Below are 25,371 nucleotides of genomic sequence, written 5' to 3'. Positions count from 1 at the left end.
AGGGGGGAGGGGTGGGGGGGGGGGGGGGGGGGGCGGGGGGGGGGGGGGGGGGGGGGGGGGGGGGTAGAGAAGCCTCTGTAACTTTGGGTCAATTTGACCCGAAGGCCACGGGAGGGTTAAGTAATGATGTGAACACACAATCAAGTCACAACAATGTGATTGGAATAAAGACAAAAATATTTTACCATCTTTAAACTTGTGTTAGATTCTAAGACTAGTAATATGTGAGTGCCTTTATCCACCCACAGTGTCTTCACAACAGTGCAATTTTCATTTGGCTTCCACTTTGAAGACCATTTGACTTTTTGCACTCTCCATAGGTGAAAAACTGCTTCCCAGCATGATGGTATAATTTTAAGCACATTAAACAGGACACAATATCCCTACTGAGATACTTAGGATTTGGGAGCTGCATGAAGGGATCATTTTTACCCGTTTTTAACAGTGCCTTTGACCCTAGTCCTCTGCCTTGGAGCCATTTCTCACAAAGACCAGTATGGTGCTGTCATGTGAAGTGTGCTAAGGAGGTCAGCTGACCCTTGTCCAAATACACAGGACAGAAGTATGACACATGCCATCTGGGTAATGTCATTTTCAGGGACAAAAACACACGAGGATGAATAAGATTTAACTTTTTTATCCTGCAGAGCAACAGAGGTTAAAACCTGGGGAAGAAAAAAAAACTAAATAGTGGTTAAAGGACATTAACCCACAGCGCACTGGGGGATGCACGCAGAGTTTCAGTTAAAGGATGATAACAAACACAGTGTGGCAGTAAGATAAATAAAAAGAAAAAATGCGGTGAGATTTGACCAAACCCAGTGATAACTAATCACACTGTGGATGCTGGCTTCTTTCTGTGTAGTCCATATCTGTGTATGTGACAGCATGTATGCAGTGTACTACAGTATTCCATAATATACATATAGTATTGTGCCAAATCTGAAGTCATTCCTAATTTTTTTTTATTTTGTGCTTTCATTAAACCTGACATTCTTGTAATTTTATAACTGCTTTTAATGAAAAATACCAAAGTAAACTTTAATAGACAGATAATAGTAATTTAGGACCAAGAAACAAAAGATTCGGCATACAATTGATGGTTAGAAGAATGTCACAGAATTTGAAAGATTCTTCAGTTTTTTTTCTTATTTCACACAATGGTTTAATGTTTTTGTGATTTGCATCTAATACATAAAGAAAAAAAAACCCAACATATTCCTTACCCTGTCCTCCAGTCGGGCCACTTGATCTCGGTAGAAAGCATCCTGCTTCTTCAGATCGGCTTCCCTGGTTTCCAGTTGCTTGGCCTAAACACATGTACAGCAGACATACACGTACACACAAGAAAGGAAAATCTTTCTTTACCAAAATGATCACAGTAGCACTCTCATACAAAATAATAGCTACACATGACAATGACTAAGGAGCTTTAATGTGCATACATCTGCAAGCGTCAACGAGAAGGAGCCTGATCATGCCTTGGCAGGCTCTCTATGTCCTCTTCTGTTTGCTCTTCAGCCAACTTCTTCTATCAAGCCAAGAAGATAACATCACTTCTTGTTGCAAACAAGCTTTGTGTTCTGCCATATATATTTACCCAGCCTACCTATCTTCACTGTCCTCCCCTCTTCTGTGACCTTCACTAAACGTACGGCTGACTTTCTATGTGATATACAGGTTGGATAAGACTTGATATAGCAGCCCTGACTGAGGGAAAAAACACTATCAAGGTGTGACTGAGGCCCAAAGGCTAACCAAAACGCTATAATAGGGTTGTTTTTTAGGAAACAGGCAACATACAGGCTAGACTTTAAATGTGAAGTTGTTCAGTTTTGTATCATTACCTAAAACCAAGAAGTATTATGACAGCAACAAATAAAATATTTGAAGAGTGTTTTAAATATGCAGTAAGAGAATACAAAACATATAAGAAAAACAGAGATTGAAGCAAAGCAAGAACTTATTATAAACAAAACTGTAATAAAGAACTGATTAACATAAATTTACTTCTCTTCTGGTAAACTTTTAGAAACAAGTGAAAATCACTTCTCACTGATAATTCTAAAATGCATTAAAAGTGAATAAAAAAGTGAGTAAAATACTGGCAAATAGAAAAACTGTATCATGTCAAAAAAACCTTAAAAACGTAGAGAGAAATAACTTTTTCCATCAAAGACAGTGAGGAAAAAGTCTCATAAAAACTACACTCAACGTCAGTTCAAGCTCCTGAAATAGGAAAGCATTGAACTAAAGATGAGTGTAAAGAAATACAAATTTATACTTTTCTTTCAAGTGACATTTGGGACAATTTGGTATTCAAAAACCAGCAGTGACTGGCTTGATTGAATAAATGAATTTCAGCCTCACAGTTTACTTTCTCACTGGCAAATACATAAGCCTATACCAATATTCAGAATACCTATGTGGTGTGGAACTACAAAGCATTGGTGTATGCTTAAGTGTAATTAGAGTAATATACCAGATTACTGCAAATAATTATTCTATGTGGAAAACAGGCAAAAGGTTATTGCCTTAAAGCTTTCTCTTTAAACACTACATAAAGTTAAAGAAGAAAAGTTATAAAGAAAATGCAACAATGGATGAGAAAAATCGCCTTGCCTTATTCAATCACTATCCTCATAACCATCTGTGTTCTGCTCCTCAACACACTGGAGGCTAAACTGTATGCTCTGTGCATTGTGATGAGACACAATGAGAAGTCACAGAGAGGAGCTGTGCTCACATGAGACGAATGGGGGAAGTTTCAAAGTCAAGGGGATGCTCCAAGCTCCCCTTCAAGATGCAAGACCAAAACCCTCTCACAAAGTCAAACACCTTCCTTATGGTGTTAGACACAGTAAATAAAACAAACGCTGGGGAAACACTTTATTATCCTCCTGGCTCACAAAACAACACCAGGACCAAGGTTTTACTGTCTCTGATGTCCTCAACACAACCTAACTTCCCAAACATTGTTGTGGTCAAGCCATTGTCTCTATTGTGTATACTTACAAGCAGAGTTACTGTTTGGTAAGTGTTACTCAAAAGCTAAAAGGATGCACTACACAATGAGTAAGTCAAATCTATATTTAAATGACAGTTCTTGGTAAATGTGCTCTGAAGAATAGCTTTAAAAGAGTGCAGTTATTCCACTAGATAGGGCCTGTTATTGATTCTGATCCTGTAATCATGGCCTCTAGGATAGGATAGAAAAGTTTTCAAGAGACTGAATTATGTTGTTGTGCCAGAAAACTGCCCCCCCCACAACAGCTCAATTTAGGTTGAAGAGATAAGGGATGATGGGAAGAGGGAGATTATTGGCAGGGGGTTGGTATATTGTCACAAGTGTGTCCAAACTCAATGTTACGCTGGTAGGTGGTGACTAAAGACTCTGGCTTTGCGAGGAAAGACAAAACATGTACGCAGATGCAGAGAGGCGAACAATAGCTCAGAAACTGATCTGTAGTGCACAAATCATCACATGCACACGTAGCAGCCTGAGCAGCTGTACCCACAGAGGCGGGTGGAGAGATAAATGTGTGCTGAAGGCGCGACTAAAGGGCTCATTAAAAGAGGAGAGGTTGCGACAGAAATGTGTACCAAGGGATTTTCTTTTTTTATTCACTTTTGTGAGGACCCGTGTGAGTGTCTACATGTACATGCACCAGTGAATGTGCTCCTTTTCCATGCAGGCAGGTTGGCCCTCCTCTTTGACGACACACAGGCTCAGACACACACATTATGTCAGGATTACCTCTAACTGATTAGTCCCATTCAGCAGACTTTAAAGATAATCTAATCATACTAAGGGCTAAACAATGGGACAGGCTTCAGCACTGCCCATCCACCTTTTGTTCCCCTAATAAGGAGGTGGTCGCTGGTGAAGGAAGGGAGCTCGAGTAATGGTTGGGGGTGGAGGAGGAAAAGAAAGGCAGAGTCAGACAAGAAACTGGAAGTGAACTTGAGGGAACAGACAGACAATGAAAAAGAGATGATAATTTATGAATGAGGTGTCAGAAATGGAAAACTGTCTCTTTGATCCAACACTGAGTTTGGGCTAAGTATGTCTTCATAGATTTAAAAAGAAGCAAGAAAAAATACCAGAAGTTATTTAAAAAATGTGAAAACTAAACAGTTGGAAGTTTACAGTTGTGACATAGTTTTTCTCATAAACTAAATAAATTTCAAGTTCTATACTGATAAACACAAACATTTCAAAACTATAAATAAAAACTCAGAAGATGGTCAATTCACATTCAGCCTTACTGTGTCTAATTTTTTTGTGCAGCAACCCCTGACTCACACTGAAAATACCCCACTAAAAATACAAACCATTACAAGGGCACCAACCCTCTGGAGTCAACACAAAACCGTTTCTATTTGCAGCCCAGGAAGCCACATTAACAGCAAACTTCTACATTCTATCCATTTCTGCCTGTCTTTTCCTAAGTACAGTAGCATAATGGCTGAGGGTGACACGCGGTTGAAAGTGAGACCGCGGTGGTCAGATTAAACGAATCATTTAGGCTCGGTGATCGCCTCTGTGAATATCAATTAGCCAGCCGCTGAATAATTAAGGGACAACTATGTTTTTTAATTAGCTGACTGCCGCAGTCTGAGCTGGGTGCAGGGACGGAAAAGAGGAGGAGGAGGAGGAAGAGCAGGGAGGAGCTGAGGAGAGGGAGGATAGAAGAGGGATGAGAACAGGTGGATTTTGCTGCATCAGCCCTCCTCCCCTTAACTCCCACCCACCGGCTGTTCTCTCACTGAATTGCTCCCATATAGACTATTTTCTTTCACACACCTGCTTTTTCGTCTAAAATGTTCTGACATTTGCTTTTTTTTTTCTTTTAAACCTTTTCCAAGAGACTGAAATAAAAATAACTCTTATCTGTCAGCAGTATTAGACTGTACATGCAGTATATGTATAAACCATAGCTTGTGTGGCTGCTTATGGCTCTCTCTGCTAGAATAAAAACATTTATATGAAAGATCACGCTCACATACTTGCATTATATAGGCACACTTTTCGCTGATGTTTTAACAAGATTACAGTAAAATCTCAATGCACCAGACAAAAAAAAAAGGTATTTTCTCAAAGCAGTTCATTTAATATGTATGAGGTTACTACAATGCTACAACTTTGAGAAGTTAAGAAGCTCTGACTTAAACCATTGTATTTTTATTATATTAAAAATATATATAATTCCAGACAAATATAACTTGGCATTATTCATCATGAGAAAAACTCATAGCAGTTCTGTACATACAAAAGTTTTTTTCATTTCACATCTCAATGATAAGGATTCTCTAATGTAATAAAATGTGAAGATTTTCTGTTTCACTGTGCCTGCTAGATGCTTATAAATCATGATAGGTGAAAATAATCCTGCAAGATGTTGAGATCAACAGAGCACAAATCAAATCTCATCACATTAACCATCTGCCCCTCATCCATAACCTTGGTTACTTTTGTCTCCCCCCTTCTGCAACCATCATCTCAGCCCTGATTCACCCCTGTCACGAGCGGCATCATAATCAATGCTCCCTCACACTATTCAAGTGAGCGCTGCAGCACGGTGGGTCAGAGCTGCCTCACCAGGGTCCATCTATCACATTCGTGTGCGACAGGAGTCTATGACAAACTAATACTGAAGCCGTGAGCTTCCAAGTCCTGCTCAATCCCACTGGCAGGGAGGAGGTCAAGGGGCATCACAATGCGACTGTGCTCTGGTGTTAATTAGCACAGTGGAGGTGTAGGTGGCATGAGGAAGGTTAGAGATGGATGGAGGGAGGGATGGAAAGGTTCACAGGGTAGAGAGGATGAAACAGAGAGTAGAGGGATAATTCAATGTGTGAAAGGAATATGGATGACAAGAGAGCTGGAAGGAGAGTGGGTTTCTTCTCACAGTTATGGGTACATTTTACTCTAAAAGACCTGAGGAATAAAGCTTTATACAAAAAAATGGTATATACTTTTTGCATTGATGAAATAATACACAGACGTTCACATACTGAAAACTTATTCAGACACATTCTCTATAACAAAACTCGGCTCGCCCTCTGACAGCCTGAAAAGGCACAGTAGCTCTATCTTCAAAAGCTATCACCATCAGATCAATTCAAAGTGATGGTGTAAAATGATATCACCTCACCTTACTGGGCAGTAATCGTTTAATCCTTAACATCTCTAGTAAAACATAAGTCTTGGTTGCAGAGGTTGTAAAACTCCATTGGAGGTCATTCACTTCAACTTGTTAATAAGCATCGTGGGGATTCACTGAGCACCAGTAACACTTTAAATTCATGGCTAGCTATTATTGGGCGATGTAATCATGTCAGTTATGGTGCGGTCAGTTAATAGGCTTAACTTTGATAACATCAAAGGACAGACACTCATTCACATACAGAGTTCAGATGCTGTTTGGCAGTCCAACAAGTGCTATGTTTCAAGCTCCCTGAGGTGCAGACAAGCACCATAAATTAGAACCTTTTACACCTAATACCTGATCTGTATTTTGAAAAACATAAATTATCTAAGCTGACTTGTTTCTCAGTTTACTAGATGCAGCACAAAAAAAAATGAAAATACATCAAATGCATTTATAATTAATTGATGGCACCCTCAAATTAAATTTACTTAAATTAAAACAAAACAGACAAGGAACAGATCACATTAAATACAGTAAAACATTTTCCAACACTAGACACTCTTCATTAGAAATTCTCTGTAATTCTCCAAAGTGCAATAGCAAAGTGCAAAAGGTAAATAAAGTTGTTATTGTGGAAGTAAATAGTGGCCGACTAAGTTAAATTTTCCTCGTTGTGGATAAAAATGCACTAGCACCACAAGTTGCTGCTGAAACAATTACCCTCCTTGGGGATCTTTTAACACACTGAAAGATGACACAATGACCAGCAGGGTCAAAGGGCAGACCTGCCCAGGACAAGGACCAAAGGCCAAGAAATGTAGGCGGTAAAAGTGGGTGTCTCAATTTTTGTAAATGAATCGTAACTGCTGACTGTTTAAGAGCAAATTAAGACAAAGTGTCTTTAGGGTCTGCAGTTCATTGATAGAGGCTGACTCAGGGTTTGATCTGAGCCAGCTGGCTTTGATAAGGCAGAGGCAGATGTGACAACCCAGTCAAGCATTTACATCTCTTGAGGACATTGTTTTAAAGAAGTATATCAGTTTGGTATAAGCAAATACATACACAGGACAATTAGGACATGTCTTGATTAGTACATGAAGAAATAAAAAACTTAGCATTGTAAAAATCTAAAAGATTTTAAAATAATTGGAAGTGGTTGGATAATAAAGTTTAAAATCCTGATAGATAGATGAAAAATTACTTCCCTTTCTACTTCCAGACATCTCAAGCCCCTCAGCCTTTGTTGGAGACATCATTGCTACCACTTCAATACCAGATCCTCAAAGGAGGGACAGCAGCAACATCTGCTAGCTCAAAGATTGATTAATTGGTTGATCAGGCGCCTGCGGAGTAAACTGATTGATTGATCATTCTGAGGTTGGAGTTGCCTTTATTCAGGGCCCTGGGGAGCAAACCTCTGGAGGTCTTGAGTCATCTGTCATGTCCAACACACAGCACAAGATGCAGGAGTTATGATGCTCTGTGGGTTTGTTACCAAAACACTGGGATGTAGAAAGAAAGAAACCTTAGAATTTAAATTAAAATATATGGATAAGCCTTTCCTATTTTTAATGGATGCTGAATTTATTTATGCTTCTCTGGACAAAGAATCTCTGCTTATTTATAATTCCTGACCACATTTCTTTGTAAGAGTGCACTGTCTGAATAAAGGTTGCAGATACATATATGTAGGAAAGTGTGGAACTACTCAATCAGAACCATAAGTCAATGGCAGAAAAATACCTTATTTCATGGCAAAGGACACACTGACTGACCTGGTAGTAGAAAGAGTTATACAAGCTTTGGACGACAGATGTTCCTAAGGTACTGAGGCAATGAGAGTGAGAGTTGGTTAAAGGGAGACATGAGGTGTAACAACCTATAGCAAAGACAAAAGAAAAGAGAGGAGGAGAGACACCCTCAGGATATGTTGCTGACGTTGGACCCCACAGACAACCCAAGTGGCATGTGCCTGGTTTATCAGTGTGTATGTGCCAGCGGCTTGTGAATTCTGACCTGAATCAGCAATGTTTGAGACATAGGAATGCATAAATAAGTAGTTGAAGGTTTGCATGATTATGACTGGACATACTATACATTATGTGTAGCCATGCTGGGTGTTAATACATATTCATTTTCCCCAGCAGCAGGTGGCCTTGACAAGCATGATAAAACTAGAAGTCTCAGCTTCTGTCTGTTCAGCCCTTGTCAGCAAAAACACAGTCCCTTCTAATCCATCAACCTCTTTTTTACAAATATAGTCCAGTTTCGTAAACAGTATTATTCCAAAGTAAGTATTAACACTTAGTAATTATGTAAAGTTCAAATTGGAGTTGAGCAATACGATATTAATCCTTGTGTATTTTGGGGCTGTATCTTGATAGATAATCCATATCTTGAAATAGCTCTAAATCAGTGTTCATCAATCTTTTATTTATCCATACAGATATGGTATAATTTTGATTTACTTTTCAAAATGTACAATAAATAAATGAACCAAGTAGGCTGAATATTTGAATAAATACATACACTACCCTATAATGTCAGAGAACAAGCCCTTTTGTCAGAAACAGGCTCTCCTGACACCAGTACTTTCCATCAGCTCAAGCACCGCTATACCCCAGCCCTGCTGTTGGAAGCTTGTAGAACCAATTACCTGAACGGTTGAGTGCCAGGTACAGATTGCCAGCCACAGGCCAAGGCAATTAGACCCTCACCTCACATCTAACCCCAATATTGGCATAGTATCTGGTCATCAACCTAGGCATAGGTGGAGAACTGATGCCACTGTGTGAGGGATGGTTAAGTGGACTTCATGGAACTATTTAATGTATTCTACTCTATGTATTGTCTGTTTTAATAATATAAAAAAACAGGAAGAAATAAGAAAGCGACAACTACAAAACACTGAAGGAAACTATCAGAAGGTGGTATATACACAAATATCTGCTCATGTAAGCTTACTTTTGACTGTTCACAAGCATTTAATAATTGAGGCACCATTTGCACAAACAAAACTTCTATCATTATTGGTTTTTCTTTTTTCTTTTCTTCATATGCTTAAAACTAGAAACAGATCTGGACTACAGGGCTATAGCACATATTTTTGTTTTTTCTTTATCCTGGAGGATACTGTCTCCAATTTTTTTTTTTTAAAGTTGTATTACAAAAAAAGTCTTTTATGCACCCAATTGTCTTTACACGTTATTGCGGAGTGACTAAATGACCTATTTAGAGATACATTTTTTTCTTTACTATTTCTTTAAAATACCACCAACAGGCACCAATTCTTAACTCAGCAAGTCTCCCTTTAATATCTGGTACACTAAATTGTCAAGCCATTATCAAGCTGGGCCAGTCGTCTGTATCTAAAATGCAATTGAAGTACACAATATTTTCTAAAAAAGCAGGACATTTGCTGGATACTGCAGTTCTGTGAGGGGTGGAATTGAGAGGACTTCCAAGGTGAGCAGAGCAGGTGGGGGGGCCTTGTTGCATTAAAAATGTTAAGCTTCACCAAAAGTCATTTTCAAGGCAACCAAGCATCAAATAGAACACATTTTAAGAAGAGTGTGTACTCTGACAGAATGGACATGATGTATGTGTGTGAAAGCGTGTGCATTTCAGAGAAAAAAGCAAACAAACATTCTTGGTATGTGCTATTACCCCTTGCTGTGAAAGCTGAAATTGGTAAAGAAAAAAAAAAGAGCAACAGAAAAAAGCTAAACAACTACAGGGCTGGGACTTGAGCCTGATTGTGCTGCAATAAGGACCTACTCATATGTTCTTTTCATTTGAACAAATTTTACTCATTGTGGCCAAAACTTCAAAAAATACTTTAAGTTTGTTTAGATGGTAATTTTAAACCTTTGGAGGCTGAATACTATTATAAAGTTAACAAAGGATTTCTTGTAATAACTTTGAGCTGGTAATTTTCACCCACTTGTTGCTAAACAGCGTAACAGAATGTTATACTTATTTCGGATGCTTTCTTTTTCTTTTTCTAAGTAAAAACTTGAGGACTTTTAAACTGAACATTTAATTTTATTTTGTTAAAAGGAAAAATATATACATCAATACAGTTAAAATACCAATTAGAAAGGTTTTTAGCAGAAAATAAACTATCTTGTTGCAGAAATTTAAACTAAAATTACACTACACAGTGTTTAAGTGTAGACATTAGTTTTACCTAAAACGTACTATCTAAGATGTTTTATTGTACAATTAACAACCAAATGATAAAAATGAGAGTAGAGTAAGTAACAGAAAACTCCAGCATAATTTTAAAAAACTGAATATCCTGTACTGTTAAATTTGGCAGAGCAACCCTAAATGAAAATGTCAAGGTGCCAAATAAAACACAGCAAAGCAAATGTAAGATTTAAGTGTTTTGGACCAGTTACTAGTAGTAGACAAAGCCATTACTCCACCCAAACCACTATTTGGAGCGAGCAAAGATTGATGACTCTAGGTTTGATTGAAAAGTCTGCCTGAGGGTTGGAGCTTGTGTCTAGGTGAGAAGCTATGGCGAGTGATTGATTGAACAATGGACCAGCATGGTTCTGTGGGGAGCAGAATTGTTGAAAATAAAAAGAGGGTATGGCGGAGGTCTATGATTTCATTAAAATACAGATGTGTGCACTGACAAATGGACATAGACTGGGGATAAGGAAGTTCTGTAACTTGTATGTGTCGGGTGTGCATAAATATTTCAGTCAAAACGCTCCAACTGTCAGCACCTAAAGATAGGACTACAGTGACAGTAAATTTATATACATGTTACTTCTTTGTATTTCACTGTTAACTGGTAAATATAATTGCTCATTATTTGTTGTTTGCAATTAAACACTAATTGTCTCATTATTAAACTCAGGTTTGATAAGTTTTTCACTCTTCTTCTACACTTGGCTGTCATCAGTTTTACAAGAAAGTAAATACAGTCATCACATTGCCAGTGAAGCAGATGACAAAAGAATGAAATAATCTGTGACTATTTGCATTTCACAATCATCTGCAAAACTCTGCTGAACATAGCCACTGTAATCCAGCAAATGAAGCTTCTGGCCTACTCATAAAAGATCTTTTGCATGTCTATTATTTAACAGTAGTCATTATTATTATATTTATATTAATGAGGGTTAAACTATCATGTAATATTAGAAAAAAACGTAAACTCAGTTATGCTTCTAACTGACACAAAACCCCATGTTTACGCTTTCATTCCTATTTTCGTTATTTTGGTTCCCCTTGAGCGGCATTACATGTGTGACCACTGATGCTGAACGTGTTCCCTTCAGACAACAGAACCCTGGAAACCCAACATTACTGGCGATGACAACAAACACCCCTGCCTACAATGGTGTGAAGTTTCAATTACCGGTAGACTTGCTGGCTGGCTGCTGCCAGTCAGCCTGACAGGAAAGGGAATGGCTGAGAGAAAAGCATTCCCACCGGGGTGGTACAAACCATCCAGCACCCTCAATACACTTGGCATTTATCACAAAGCATTTATGTATTCTTTATATAATCAAGAAACCATAAGGCAATTAAGATCCATTTTCTTGGAGGGTAATAAACATTAAGCAGGACACATTTAGTTGACAAAATAAGAGTAAGAAACAGAAAATTATTTGAAAAAACTGTTGCCTAAATTATAAAACAAGTAACTTTTAGATTAAAGAATAGATCATTTGTAGTATTAGTTATTTTTGCCTTTTTAAATTAGGAGCCATTTATTTTTGGTGACTTTTTACAACTTTCTGAAATTGTTTTTCTTGAGAAATTATTAACTTGACACTTTAATGATATGGCAATTGTTGAATCCACAATACATTTGAGATAACAATTTAAAGCAAAATAACCAGAAACTAAATCAATAAAAACTAAATGATACCCAATCTTGGTCTAAGCCAATGTCTTGGGGCAAATCTCTTCAGTGCATGTCAGTGTAATTGGTGCAGCCGTGGTTGTGAAGGTTATGGCCATTATAGGTGAGCGTGGGGAGGCATAACTGCTCATAGCCTTGCCCTCATTGTGAGCAAAGACGAAGGGAACGTATGGGGTCCCACCACTCACCGTGACCTGTATCTTAATGAGAGGGACAAATCAATGCCACGCTGGAAGAAGAACACAAGCACAGCTGCCACAGGGAGATGAGTTATTTTCCTGTCACAATAAACACGTGAGCAAAGTTCATTTCAATTAACGGCATCAATATTGTAATTTTAGTTTAGATCTTTTTTTTCTCTATAAACAACTGTTCTCATTATAGGAAATATATCTAACTTCTCAATTCACACAGGTTTTCTTTTAACTTACATTTGAATTTTGATGGGTGTTAAGAACAATAAGACTGGTTTTAGTGTGCTTTAAGTCACATCTGCTCACTTTATTCTGCTTCTATAGTCTGTCATTATTAAATAAACAAAGTAAACACAACGGTACTCCACAAATGCACCTCTACACGGACAGACGAAAAACCTAATCAATGCATTATTCTTCTAATTTTGTTCTACAACAAGAAGAGTGGGTGAAGGAATGAACAAGTAAATGAACAGAACCAAACCATTTCATAACGTTCACTTTTTTTTAATCAATTTTTGGGAGCAAATGAAAACAAAACTCCTAATATTCTCAGTCAAGCCTGTGCAGTAATTGGATTAAAATATGTGTTTTGGCTTTAAAACTAAATTCACATTAGGGAAGAAAAACATGCTAAACTGATTATGTTGAACAGGCTTTTCTAATTCCAACACTACACTGTATCTAAATGTTTTTGAAGGTTTAGTGCAAGCATGAAAATTGGAGTAAGTGTATGTAAATGAATGTCTGCATGTAAAATACTTTGTAGAGTGAAATACAACCTAAATATTGTTTAAAAACAACAACCAAAAAAAGGTACAAACAATGTAAATTTTTCCAATAGATTAATCAATTGCTTAGGGATTTATAGGTAAAACCTCTATAATGAGGTGAAAACCGGTTTGCTTGAAAAATAATGATACAAATCACCTCTTAAAGCACTATTGGCCACCAGATTATGTGCTTAGTACAGCAAGCCATAACTTCTCCTCGGAGCTTTTACTCAATCACCTTATTGACTTGGCCTAGCAATCAAAACTACTTTCACCTTCCAATTACTGATGCTTGTGTGATGTACAATAATGTTTATTTTATTTGCAGGATGGCATGTGAAAACAGGCAACCAAAAAAAAAATAAACTGTCAATTATCAGAAGTTTTTTTTCCTTATAAGTTTCTCTTTATGCTGTTTTTAAGTAAAAAGAAATTAGGTCTCACACTAAAGCGAAAAGAGGGGGGCTGCAGTAGCTCGGTGGTCTGTGCCACGGTTTTGTAATCAGCTGCAGGTTCGAGCCCAGGTTGCGTCTGGAAGGGCATCTGGTGTAAAACAATTGCCAAATCTTTAGTGCGAGTTTGCTGGCTGTGGCAACCCCCTGAAGACGGGAGCAGCCGAAAGAACAACAACAACAACTAGAGCAAAAAGACGCAGAATAAAGGACAGCAGATGGAGACACACACATATGCAAATGTACACACAAAAGACAAACACATTTTATGTTTCATCAAAGATGAGTTTGCAATGGGTAGCGAGCAATCCTGGAGTTTGACAAACACACGGTGAAATGACAGTGAATGGGAGAAGTCTTCGGTGAGAGGCTGTCTTTAAAAACGCAAAAAGGCAATTTCCAGTTGAAAAGAATATTGGCTGTGTGGCAGCGGCCGACTTGACAATTACATAAGCGGTGCAAACAGCGCTGCACCTCCACCCGTCGAATTCTATTAAAACTTCAGCACTCCAAAGAACGCTCTTATGGAAGAAATTACCACACAGAGTCACCGTGCGTGTGATTTAAAACGGCAAAACCTCTGACAACGTGTCTTTTGTAAGAAAATAAAGAATAGGAAAAATAACAACTAAGTTTGGTAGAAAACATAACTTACAGTCAAATACTGAAACAAACGACTATTTAGCTGAATAAGTCTGAACCCAAAGCAACAGCATTTTCTATATGTAGTTATAAAGGCTGCTAATGGTCTGGGGTTAGCCTTAGGGATGCAAGAAATGGCTTCAAAGTAGAAAGGGTTCCTTAAAAAAATAAATAAATAACATACTTAGAAAGATTCAGGCAATATTAACCATTGGAACTTTCTGTGACGCTAAAGTAAAACACCACTGACTGCACACATTCAACTAAAAATGTACAAAGCACGTGTTACTCTCATGTGCTTTTCTCTGTCTCCTGCCGTCAGTGTCCCTAACTTTTTCCTACTCAGAATTACAACCTACGGCTCAAACTTGTTTTCTTCACAGATACTGAAGGGAAAAACATCAAATCATGGACTTCCCCCCTCACCAATGCTCGTCCATCTCCTTTTGTTTCAATCATAGTCCCGTTCCAAATGAGGTATTCTTCATATACTTGTCCGATGGCTACGAATCACATCAACGTGTCGCTCCTACTCTCTCAACAAAATGATTAATTTTTCTATTACTGCAATAAGCGTGTGAAATGAGCTATATAATCAATAGCGTAGGTTTGTAAACAGCGGCCACACTCCAGGGAAAATGTATTTTTTAGAGAACAAACTGCCTGCGTGTGGTGGGAATGTTCATCTGAAAATGTTTACTAGGGCAATTTAGAGGAAATAAAGACACAAGCTGAACAAAATGAGAGCATTTTTCTTAACAACAGCAGGATGAACAGGAAGGGATTCGGACAAGGACAATACTGAACTAGAGTAGAAATGTTACTTACAGTATGACTTTATGATGTTTACAATGAAATGTGAAAGTCTTTTGAGTTTGTTTTACATGGAAGCAGCTTTGAAAATTACTGTTTGTGTGTGTCTTTTTTGGCAGCGAGAGTTGACAAAGTCGAAGCACTTCTATGAATTACTGCTTACAGCAATTACTGCTTATAGCACAAACATCTGTTGCTGTGCCAACCATGCCCTGCTGATGAGAGCCAAAAAGGTACAACTCTGAGCATGAGACTGTGACTGTGAAATGGAACTTGTCCTATTACAAATTGCACCCCCTTAGTGAGTTTGTGCTTGCAAGGTCAAACAATTAAAATGCCTATTTGATAACATGCCACAGATTTCCATTCATCCATCAGCTCAATATGCTTATCCTTTAAAGGATCACATGTGGCAGGAACCTGTTCCAGCTGACTTTGAGCAAGAGCCAGTCAATCAAACAGCTGACACACAAAGAGAGACAACGATTCACGCTCACATTCACACCCGCCTAACTGACAATTAACCTAATCCATGTCTTTTGACAGTGAGAGGGGATTCATCGCACCAAGAGGAAACCTCTGCAGGCACAGAGTGAATATCCAAAAATCCACTGCCTGCTAATTTAAACCACTTCACAGCTCGTGGTGCAGAATCATCCAACAGATATTTTATAATAGATTTGGATGTTTGTTATTCTCTTTGCAAAATGAACAATAAACATACACTCATGCATGCACATATCCAGAAAAAGTGGAAAAAAGAAAGGAAGAACAGAAACATTTATTGTATATCCAGGAAGCCAACAATAGCTAAAGTAATTAGTTTTTATAAAACTAAAAACATAGTTTCTAGAAATATTTTTAAAAGCAAAAGCAGATAAAAGAGAGAAACAGCAAGATGGAGTGGCTACTAACATGTTGACCCTAACAAAACAGAAATAAACACATCTTTTTAAACTTACAATAGGGTCTGTTGAAATAATTTGTACTCAAACAACAGTTAAACTGAGCTAATAATGAAGTTTAATTACATACCAAAAAGCTGGGTTATGTTCTAACAGTCTTAGAGCTCATTCTACAGGAAACTAAATTTGGTGATGCCCAAAGATGTGTCAAAACAACAGAAAAAAAAACGAACCAGCTGTTGATTGCAGAAATAAGTTCTTTTAACTTTTACAAAATCTAAATGTATTATTTTCAACTGGATCAACTTGAATTTTTTTTTTACTTCAAAATCCATTCAAATGCTTGACAAAAATAAAATCTAACAATGCGGGTTTAATTTTGCGTTAACTGTGAATTTAGCTGTGACCACTTCTATTCTGCAGGTAACCTTTCCATAGGAAACTCATTGGTTTTGTGAAATTTATTAAGAATGAGAATCCAAAGTTGTTTTGTGAAACCACTTACAAGCAGCTGTGCTCGGAGCCTGTCATCCTCAATGGTGATCCTTTCTCTTAGAACGGCCTGCTGGAGACTCTCTTGGGTCAAGGCCCGCTCTGCAGACAACATCCTGGACACTTCAGCCTGGACTTGTGATTGAGTTTCAGCCTGAGCTTGTGCTGATGCTCGGGCCTTCTCTGCCTCAAACCTGGACACAATCAAAGACAAACATTTTTACAGGTCTAAATGGTTGCCAAAACGTTAAAAACCATTCAAATCCTGAACAATCTCTACAATCAATATCAAAACATTTTAAGCCACTTAAAGAAACCTGTTTTTTTTTATACAAGAGTATTTAAAAAAAGAGGCTAAAACATGCATGTTAGGCTGCCTTCAGGCCCAGGCCTCCCTATCTATGATCTCATTGGGACTTGCCTGGTCACATAAAGGTTAAAAATAACAATTAAACTACACAGACACTACACAAACACACTATATTATACATAAAATACATATACAGGCTAAAAAGGATAGAACCTAAAATGGTTCCTTGTGGGATTCCCATTTCAATTTTGTGAGGAAGACTTGACACTATCTATCAAAAACCCATTGTTTGAGCTCCTTTGGGTATGAATACAACTTCAATAACAGTTTCTTTGATAAACTGTATTAGAGTTTTGGAAGTTTAATAGCACAGCACCTACAATGTCTCCTTTACTGAGGAACTGTTTAAGTTTCAGGAAAGTTGAATATTCCATTGTGTGGTTCAAAGTGTAGAAGATGAAAATATAGTTTTTGTCTAATTGTGTTGTTGTTTAGACAAAACTGCAGTTACAATCTGCAACAATTTTAACAATGTGATGGCAGAGTATGGTTGCTTTAAATGAGTGTAAAAGGAAAAAAAACACCATCTATAGGATACCAAATGAAATACCCAGTATTATTAGTAATGCCACATAATCAATATCTGGGGTTTAGTCACCATGTATCAGGTATCATCTCAGCATCAACACTGTGGTGAAACTGTTTGCAAAAACACAGTTTGTTATAAATGATGTGTCTACACCTGTTTGCTGCAATGTGTAGATACAACTAGAGCTGGTAAAAGGAATCCTGTCTGACACCTGAGTATCAGTCAAAAGAGGAATTCTTGCAGTATTTTCTGCCTGAACCACCTCTTCCATCCTTCCTTACAGCAAGAATTACAGGGCAGCTGGGCCCACCCTCTCTCAACGTGCTAGTTTTCTTTCTCTTGGTTACTGGTGTGCATCTTTGTTCCCACCCTTATTTTCCTTGAACTCTAAGAAGCATCTACGGTGAGACCTTTTTACCAGAACTCTGCAGACTGCTTTTTTCAGTGCGGCAGAGAGACGATGGCTGGAAAAGGAAATAGCCTCAATCCTGACAAGAGGCAATAATGATAGTTCTTCTGTCAGAGGCACAGAGGAGTTCTTCTCTGTTGATTTGAGAGTTAAAACTAAAATCTAAAAAGTCTCTCCTTTTGTATTGCATTTATGCTAAATGCAGGTGCTCTTCTATACAGTGTCAACTGAGCTATTGTGGAATAGCTTCTTTTGAAATGCCCCTATTCATAACGTCTTTTCAAGATGTCATTATGTATCACAGAGAAGAAAAAAAAATACAAAAATGGCGCTTTCTAAGAGCAGACAAACAAAAGATTGCCTTGGCTCTCATCATTTAAGTTGAAATTGTAGCAAACTGTAGAAAACTTCCTGACGAGTATCTCCGTATATTGATTTCCATTTTGATGTAGTTTGTTTCTCTTTACCTGTTCTTAGTATTGCATAAATAAAAAGCGGGGCAACACTGAAGAGTAATGTTTTAAAAAGAAAAACTTGAATGTGAAAACTATATAAATTGCAAAGAATTACACAGGAGAGCTGTTTACCCATCAATAGAAATGATCAATTCCGTGAAGCCGTCGTGTAGACGGAGGCAGCACATTCTCTGCAGACACAGGACCACCATTTGAACCCTGCCACTGGGTTCTCATAGTTGCCTAGCAACACACTCCCTATTTGGTGACAGTGCGCTTGATTGAATAAGGCGGAACATCCCTGAAACCCCTAAAAGTGATCTTCTGTGAGAAATCAAACAGTAGTGGCAAGGTACAATAAACACAGAACAGAGTGTGAGCACCGGAATGAGTTATGACAGACTGAATGAAGACAGCAAGGATCTTCATAAACGTCTGCTGAAGAAAGATGCAGGGAGCTCATAAAAGATACAGCTGATGAGAGGGATGATGCCTGAGAGTGACAGGGAATGTTAAATGACTGTGTGATGCGTTTCCAAGGTTGGAGAATGATATGATACACAGTTTATTCATTTGAATCTCAGTTGTGGTCCTATATTAGATGGCTACAATGGAAACAATGTTGAACAACATTAGTACTTTCAAAACTGAACTTAATGACAGAAGTTCATTTTCATTGAGTCTTAAAGCTTTATAAACACAAAAGATATAACTTGTTTACAGCCCACCCAGGTTTCAGCATTGATCATCATGATCATTTAAAAGTACAATCAATGAGCATATAATTACAGACATGAATAATAAAAATGTTTTTTTTTTGTTTTGTTTTACACCTTCGCTCTGGAATTCTACATATTACAAGCACACAATAATCTGTCAAAGGGACAGATTTTTGTCTGTTATAGAAAAACTCATTTATGTCTTCAGTCACCTGAGAATATAGGCAATATATAAATAGTGACGACTGGTGATGGACAGGTGAGTTAAAGCAGCTCACCTACATACCTTCAGCTTAGACTCGATGACAGTTAGACATAATTGAAGTATGCCTGATGTCTTAAATCTGCCATGCTATGTTACTAAATGTCAGAGAGCAAGGAGAAATAAGAGAAAAAAAGGAGAGAAAAAGAGTGAAAGTAAGTAGAAAGCGTGAGCAGTGGCGACATGACATGTGTGGCCCCGAGGAAGTGAAGCATAGAGTGGGAGAAAGAGATGGAGGGAGACGGAGAGAGACCAGCCATGTCCAGTCTCACAGTCCACTGGGCTGCGCACGTCAGCACACTCCATCCATCATCAGGCTCTGACTCACGCACACACAGACACATGGGGAGCCTCCTAATGGCCTTTTACATTCACCATTTCCCCCACAATCCACGCCTCCCTGCGTGCACTGCTAATGCATCTAAGCTACCTTTACTCAAAGAAGCTTTAGCTACTGCTTTAGCTACTGCTACAACTACGACTAAAAACGAAGAGTAAACATTTTTTTTCTTGAAAATGGTATTGGATGGTACTTATATGGGTCAGCAAAAGCAGCAAATTCACCCTTTTGACATGTCAAGGTTTTTCTTTTAACAAATGCGCTTTTATCTAAACTACAAGACAGTTTGAACAGATGCTCTGAAAGTTTTGCCACTAGAGCAGATCAAAAACACACATAATTGGCTGTTTTAATTTTAGTCTAGTGCTTTAAATACAAACCAGCACAGATTTCAGGAATAGATCATTTTATTTTGCCACGTTTAAAGTCAAAAGTCAAAGTCAAATTTATTTATATAGCACTTTTCAGCAACAGGGCAATACAAAGTGCTGCTAAAAGCAAACGACATTTCCAAAACACATATTTTGTTACACCAAACAGATTTGTTTCTCTAAAATCTAAAAAAAAAAGCCACTTGTTTGGGAAAAACTGAAATCTGGTCAAGTAAAAAAAAGGATAGGGGGTTAAGAAAATAAACAGAACTGAAAAAACAGAAAACTACTGACTTTCTCACAAGTGCTAACCCAAGCAAAGACTGCTATCACTAGCTAGATGCTATCTGTCTGCTTCACCTCTATTGCTTTCCAGTCATTATTGGCCTGTCTCTGGGATATTGGACGCATTTTTCATTCGACTGTAGAAGATTGGCACTGGGAGGGAAAGGGGAGCTTTGACACGGAGAATGGTTGAGTCAGTCAGAGAGAGCAAATAGACAATAGCTGAGCAGGAGAAAAGAAAAGTATTGTGCCTTTGGAGGATAAGTGGTTTTTTTTTTTTTGGCTTGGCATTGAGAAGGGAAGGATAATCTTGGCTAATTAACAGTTGTTTTGATTGTTCATTGGACTGAGTCTCAAAACAAAAAGATAGAAAGACAGAACAAGGGAGGTATCGTTAATTTAAAAGGAACACATTTGGTTGAATTTTGTCTGCCTTTTAAGAGGTGACCTTCAACAAGGGTTCATAAAAAAGGACATAATATAAAAATATATTAATTTGTCTAAGCTTGACAACATTTGTAGGTGTTTGAAATGACCACCACCTTAAATTCTCTAGAAATAACACAACCTTGGCTTTTTGTTTGAGGCCACCTTGATTTTCTTGTACCTACACTTATTTCATCTTAGAAGTGGGAAGTTAAAAACCATTCTGTTTCTTTTGGTTTTACCTTTACTTTTGACAGAATTTTAAACAGCATGTGTATAGTTTACTTAAAAAGAATGAGCTAACAATGCCTCTAAAACCTCTAATTTGATTATAACCTCACAAGAAAACCCAAATTTAACTGGCATTTGACAAATTTGTTTTCTCCTGGTAAGAGTTTGAAAGTTCCACTTTACCATTTTTGGTCTGGTAAGAGTTTGAAAATTCCACTTTACCATTTTTGGTTAATCAGTACCAAGAACATTTTGTCATTTCAAAATAAACATTTATGCACAGCAGTTGTTAAGGTTGGCTTCAAAACTGTAGACAAAATAGAGTAGAATAGAGCCTGCAATCATAGGTCATTTTTGTAGGTACACCTGTTCAATTACTTGTTAACACCAATAGCTAATCAGCCAATCACATGGAAGCAACTCAATGCATTTGGCTTTCTATACGGGGTGAAGATGACTAAAGTTCAAATCAAACCTCAGAATGATTTAGAAAGGGGATTTATATGACTTTGAATGTGGAATGGCTGTTGGTACCAAACAGACTGGTCTACATATATCTACTGAGATATTCACCCACAACCATCTCTAGGGTTTACAGAGACTGATCAGTAAAAGACAAAACATCCAGTGAGCAGCAGCTCATGTGGACAAAAACGTCTTGTTAATATCAGAAGTCAGAGGAGATGGGCAGAGTGGTTCAAGATGATAGAAAGGCAACAGTAGATCAAATAACCACTCCTTTTCAAACAAGTTATGCGGAATACCAACTCTGAACGCACAACACATTCACCCTCGAAGCAGATGATCAGCAGCAGAAGACCACACTGGGTGCAGCTCCTGGCAGCTACAAACAAAGAAGCGAGGCTACAATTTGCACAGGCTCACCAAAATTGGATAATAAGAGATTAGAAAAATAGTGCTTGGTCTGATGTTTCTCAAATCACTGGACACCAATAAAATTTAGTCACCAGATCTCCAGCCATTCTATCACCTTTAATGTGGTGGAACAGGAGATTGAATCTGCTGCAACTGCGTGATGCTATCATGTCAATATGAACCAACTCTGAGGAATGTTTCTAACACCTTCTTGAATGTATGACATGAAGAATTAAGGCAGTTTTGAAGGCAATAGAGTGCCAAACCCAGGACCTGCAAGGTGTACCTAAAAAGGTTGCCGGTGCAAGTATATGTGACAGAAATGTGACATGATTTCAGAATGTTGACCATTTCACATTGGCAGTTACATTACTTCAACATTGGTAAGTTTAATGAACTATATGTAACAAGACTGTGCCTAAAAAAAAGAGACCACTATTACTTGTTACCAGTCAAGTTTTTTTTTTCTATTAATGTGGTAAGTATGAGTGGGAGCTCTCAGTCTAGGTACTGTATGCTCTCTCATAAATATTGTACTCTGAAGGTTATTAAGCATTACTGATTGTCCAAACTCAAACTTGTCTGGCAGCAAACTGAAACTGGCTGTAGTTAATGAACCTCTTGTATTGTATTTTTATAGAATCCTGTGGCATTTCAAATATTTCACTAAGATCTCAGGAAATTGTGTCAACTTGTGAAAAAAAGGGTAGTGCTTTACTTTACAAATATATAATAGTTTTATACAAACAATTCTAATGTTTATGTCATTATTTAAAAAAAGTACTATATGATACTCAAAGTTAAGCTTTGGTTTGTAAATGAATGTATTTAATCATGATCAAAAATGATTAGTTGTGATCAAAACTGCAAAAGACAAATCCATTAAGCCATCATCACAAAGTTCTCAAAGGGCGAACATTATTATCCTTGCAACAGTACCACAGCAAAAAAAAGATTGTTTAAATTAAAGCCTTCTGTCTTATCTCGTGTTTACTTCCCATCAGTCATGCCATGTCGCCTACCTAATCTCCTCACCCATTTTATGCTTTCTGTTGTCCAACTTTCATCTTCACAAGATGCGTTTCAATACAGTAGTGGGGAAAAAGAATGTCTGGTAAGCTTCCATACCAGTGCAGGCTAAACCCAGGTGCATTGAAACAAAAGCATTTAAAGGCCCAATGCAATATTGATGGTAGAAATAATGTCTCCGAATGCTGGCTATGAATATTTTATGGTTGTATGCACTCTCCCTGACACACACGCTCACACACATATGAACACATACGTACACCATATCAGATTGCAGTTTCTATAAACTTATATTTAGGTGTGCTGTGACCATACACCACACCAGGATGCAGTTTTTGAAAACTGATACTGGTAGGTTGTTCCTTGAAGTACATAATACTGGAAACAACCTACAAATACCTAAAAAAGTATGAATTCTTTGTTAGACTCCATTCAACAATATAAGTACTATAATTACCATAACCTTCAGTCAAAAAATGTCACTTTTACCTTTAATTATCAAATCTAAAAAATCAACTCTGCCTTTTTGTTGAGTGGTATAGGTTTAGAGGACTGAATGTGAACATCCTGTGTTGTATCTGAATGTCTTTTAAAGCTAAACTCGAAGTTGATAGCATTAGATAAACACAATTAAACTGAATGAAATGGATTGAACAAAAAGAACAAATGTAACTGTTTATGAAACCAGCTGCGGGCAGCAAATTTAACAAAATTTCGACATTTGTCTTCTTGATATTGGTTTTAACTTAACCACAAATCATACAATTCTGATTTTAACTAATTTGAACAAAGTATTAATATAACCATTTTATCATCCTCTCAATGCTGCTGTGTGACAGATGTTTAGTTCCAAGACAGAACTATGTTTAGAATGGTCTTGATTACATAATGAAGTTAAGTCTAAATGTAGTGCAAGGTTCCTGGTTCAGATTGAAGGAAGATTCACAATTTCCAGACAGAATCAAACCTTTTTTTTTTTTTTTTTTTTTTTTACTTCAACACTTTCAAACCTTTTGCAAATGAGCTGAAAATGTTCTGTGTTTTCTGGTTATGTCGTAATGGTTTTATAGGCTAGACTCTTTGTATCTGATTTTGGCCCAATAAAGAATTTATTAGTGTGGCTGCCTAACTGAGAAGGAATGCAGAAGCTCAGAGAAGGTCAGTGTTCTCACTCAGAAGTCTGACATGCAATTATACTGCACAGGCCAAAACGGCCTGCTCGACTACATGCTGAAATAATGGGCAGAAGTTTCACAACAACAACTAACCTTTGAGTGTTAGAGCTGGACTTTCAAACACGAGCTTTCACGCACAAGAAAATAATTTGATAAAAGATATGAAACATGACTAAAACAGAAGAAACCAGACTGAGCGATAAAGCAACAGGACTGAGAAACAAAAGAAAAAGGGAATGTTTTGAGAAAAACAGCAAAAAATGGGGGAAAAAAAGGTGGTGTTGAATTAACAAGGCATGAGGTGCAAAGTGGAGGAAAGTGTCTTGAAAAGTAAAAGAGAAGAACCAGTACAGTAACAAAATATGTGTTAGGCTGAGGGAGAAGAGAAGGGTTGGTGTAAGAGTTCTTTTACCCTCATCCCACCTTCTCTCTCATCCTTTTCTGAGTTGTTCTGCTCTGATGCCTCACAGAGAAGCAGCAGAGGCAAATCTGCTCTCTGCACCCGCTCCTTTCTACAAATTAGTTTAGGCTGCACCTAAATAAACTCTCGGCTCAGAAGCCTTTACTTCACTTCTGCCAGAGCAAAATATGCAAAGCCAGATCTCTGGAGTTCATTTATGGCCCTACAGCCAAACAGATGGAATCGTGCCTAATCGAAGCTCCACAAATCCTCAAAATCCCAAGATTTTTTTTTTTATACAGCGACATTGCATAAAACAAAATGAAGGAATACTTTCCATTACCCATTTTTTAAGCAAAAATAATAATTCAAAAACACACTATAAAATTTAAATCGCTTGCAAGTGTGACTGCTCAACTTCGGTTAGGAACTTATCAAATCTTTGCTTTACAGTTTGTTTGTATCTGTTTCTTTTCTCTTTTTTAAACCAAAACAATAACAAAAAAATAAACTTACATGAAATATAAAGTATCAAATTTTAGGGAATTTTAAGTACAGTAAAACTCTAAAAATAAACTTTTCCGTAATCATTTGGGTGTTTGGCTAGTCTACAGTTTGACTGTATTTCCACTCTACAGCAGTTTTACAGCATCATTTTTTACATAACCAGACCAAAACTATCATTTACAAAAGTAAAATTAAAAATTAAATGAATGAAATGCATCTTACTGTGGTCTGAACTAAAAAAACTGGACATACTGTAAGTTTGTAATTAGTTCATTTTTAGACATCAGTATTTGCTCAAGTTTCATTTTCTAAAAAAATCTAAAAATAAATAAAAAAATTTAAATTTATTTCTTGAAAGTGATGCATTGCTTTTGCCTTGAATAAGGCATTAAGTGGTAGATCAGGTGCTAAGTTAATACCACCTTCTTAGCCAAATAAAAACTGTTTTATTTATAACTCTTTTTGATGTTATAACATGTCCATCTATTATAGTAGCGTTTCTCAACGGGGGCGGTACCGCCCCCTGGGGGCCGTTGAGAGGATGACAGGGGGCGCTGGCAGCAATATTTTCAAAAAGGGGGCGTTGATATTCTTTTGGGGGGCGTTTGCTTGAAGATAAAGTTTACACAAAAGATTCACAACAATATCAGTTTAAACTTTGAACTACTTGCAAA

General features: G+C 37.5%; 1 protein-coding gene across 4 annotated transcripts in view; it reads right to left on the bottom strand.

Annotated features, from left to right (window-relative positions):
- chchd3a (coiled-coil-helix-coiled-coil-helix domain containing 3a) overlaps positions 1-25,371 on the bottom strand; it is a 63,658-nt gene that overhangs the window by 26,566 nt on the left and 11,721 nt on the right. For all 4 annotated transcript variants that reach the window (XM_025005684.2, XM_025005683.2, XM_037981292.1 and 1 more), the window contains 2 exons: positions 16,327-16,507; positions 1,227-1,310 (listed from right to left, as the gene is read on the bottom strand). In XM_025005684.2, coding sequence (XP_024861452.1) covers positions 1,227-1,310; positions 16,327-16,507 — 265 coding nt within the window. The remainder of the gene's footprint in view (positions 1-1,226; positions 1,311-16,326; positions 16,508-25,371) is intronic.

This window comes from Kryptolebias marmoratus, linkage group LG18, assembly GCF_001649575.2.
Source record: "Kryptolebias marmoratus isolate JLee-2015 linkage group LG18, ASM164957v2, whole genome shotgun sequence".
Lineage (NCBI taxonomy): Eukaryota > Metazoa > Chordata > Actinopteri > Cyprinodontiformes > Rivulidae > Kryptolebias > Kryptolebias marmoratus.
The sequence above is the reverse complement of the archived record's forward strand: the minus strand, read 5'-3'. Positions and strand labels throughout refer to the sequence as shown.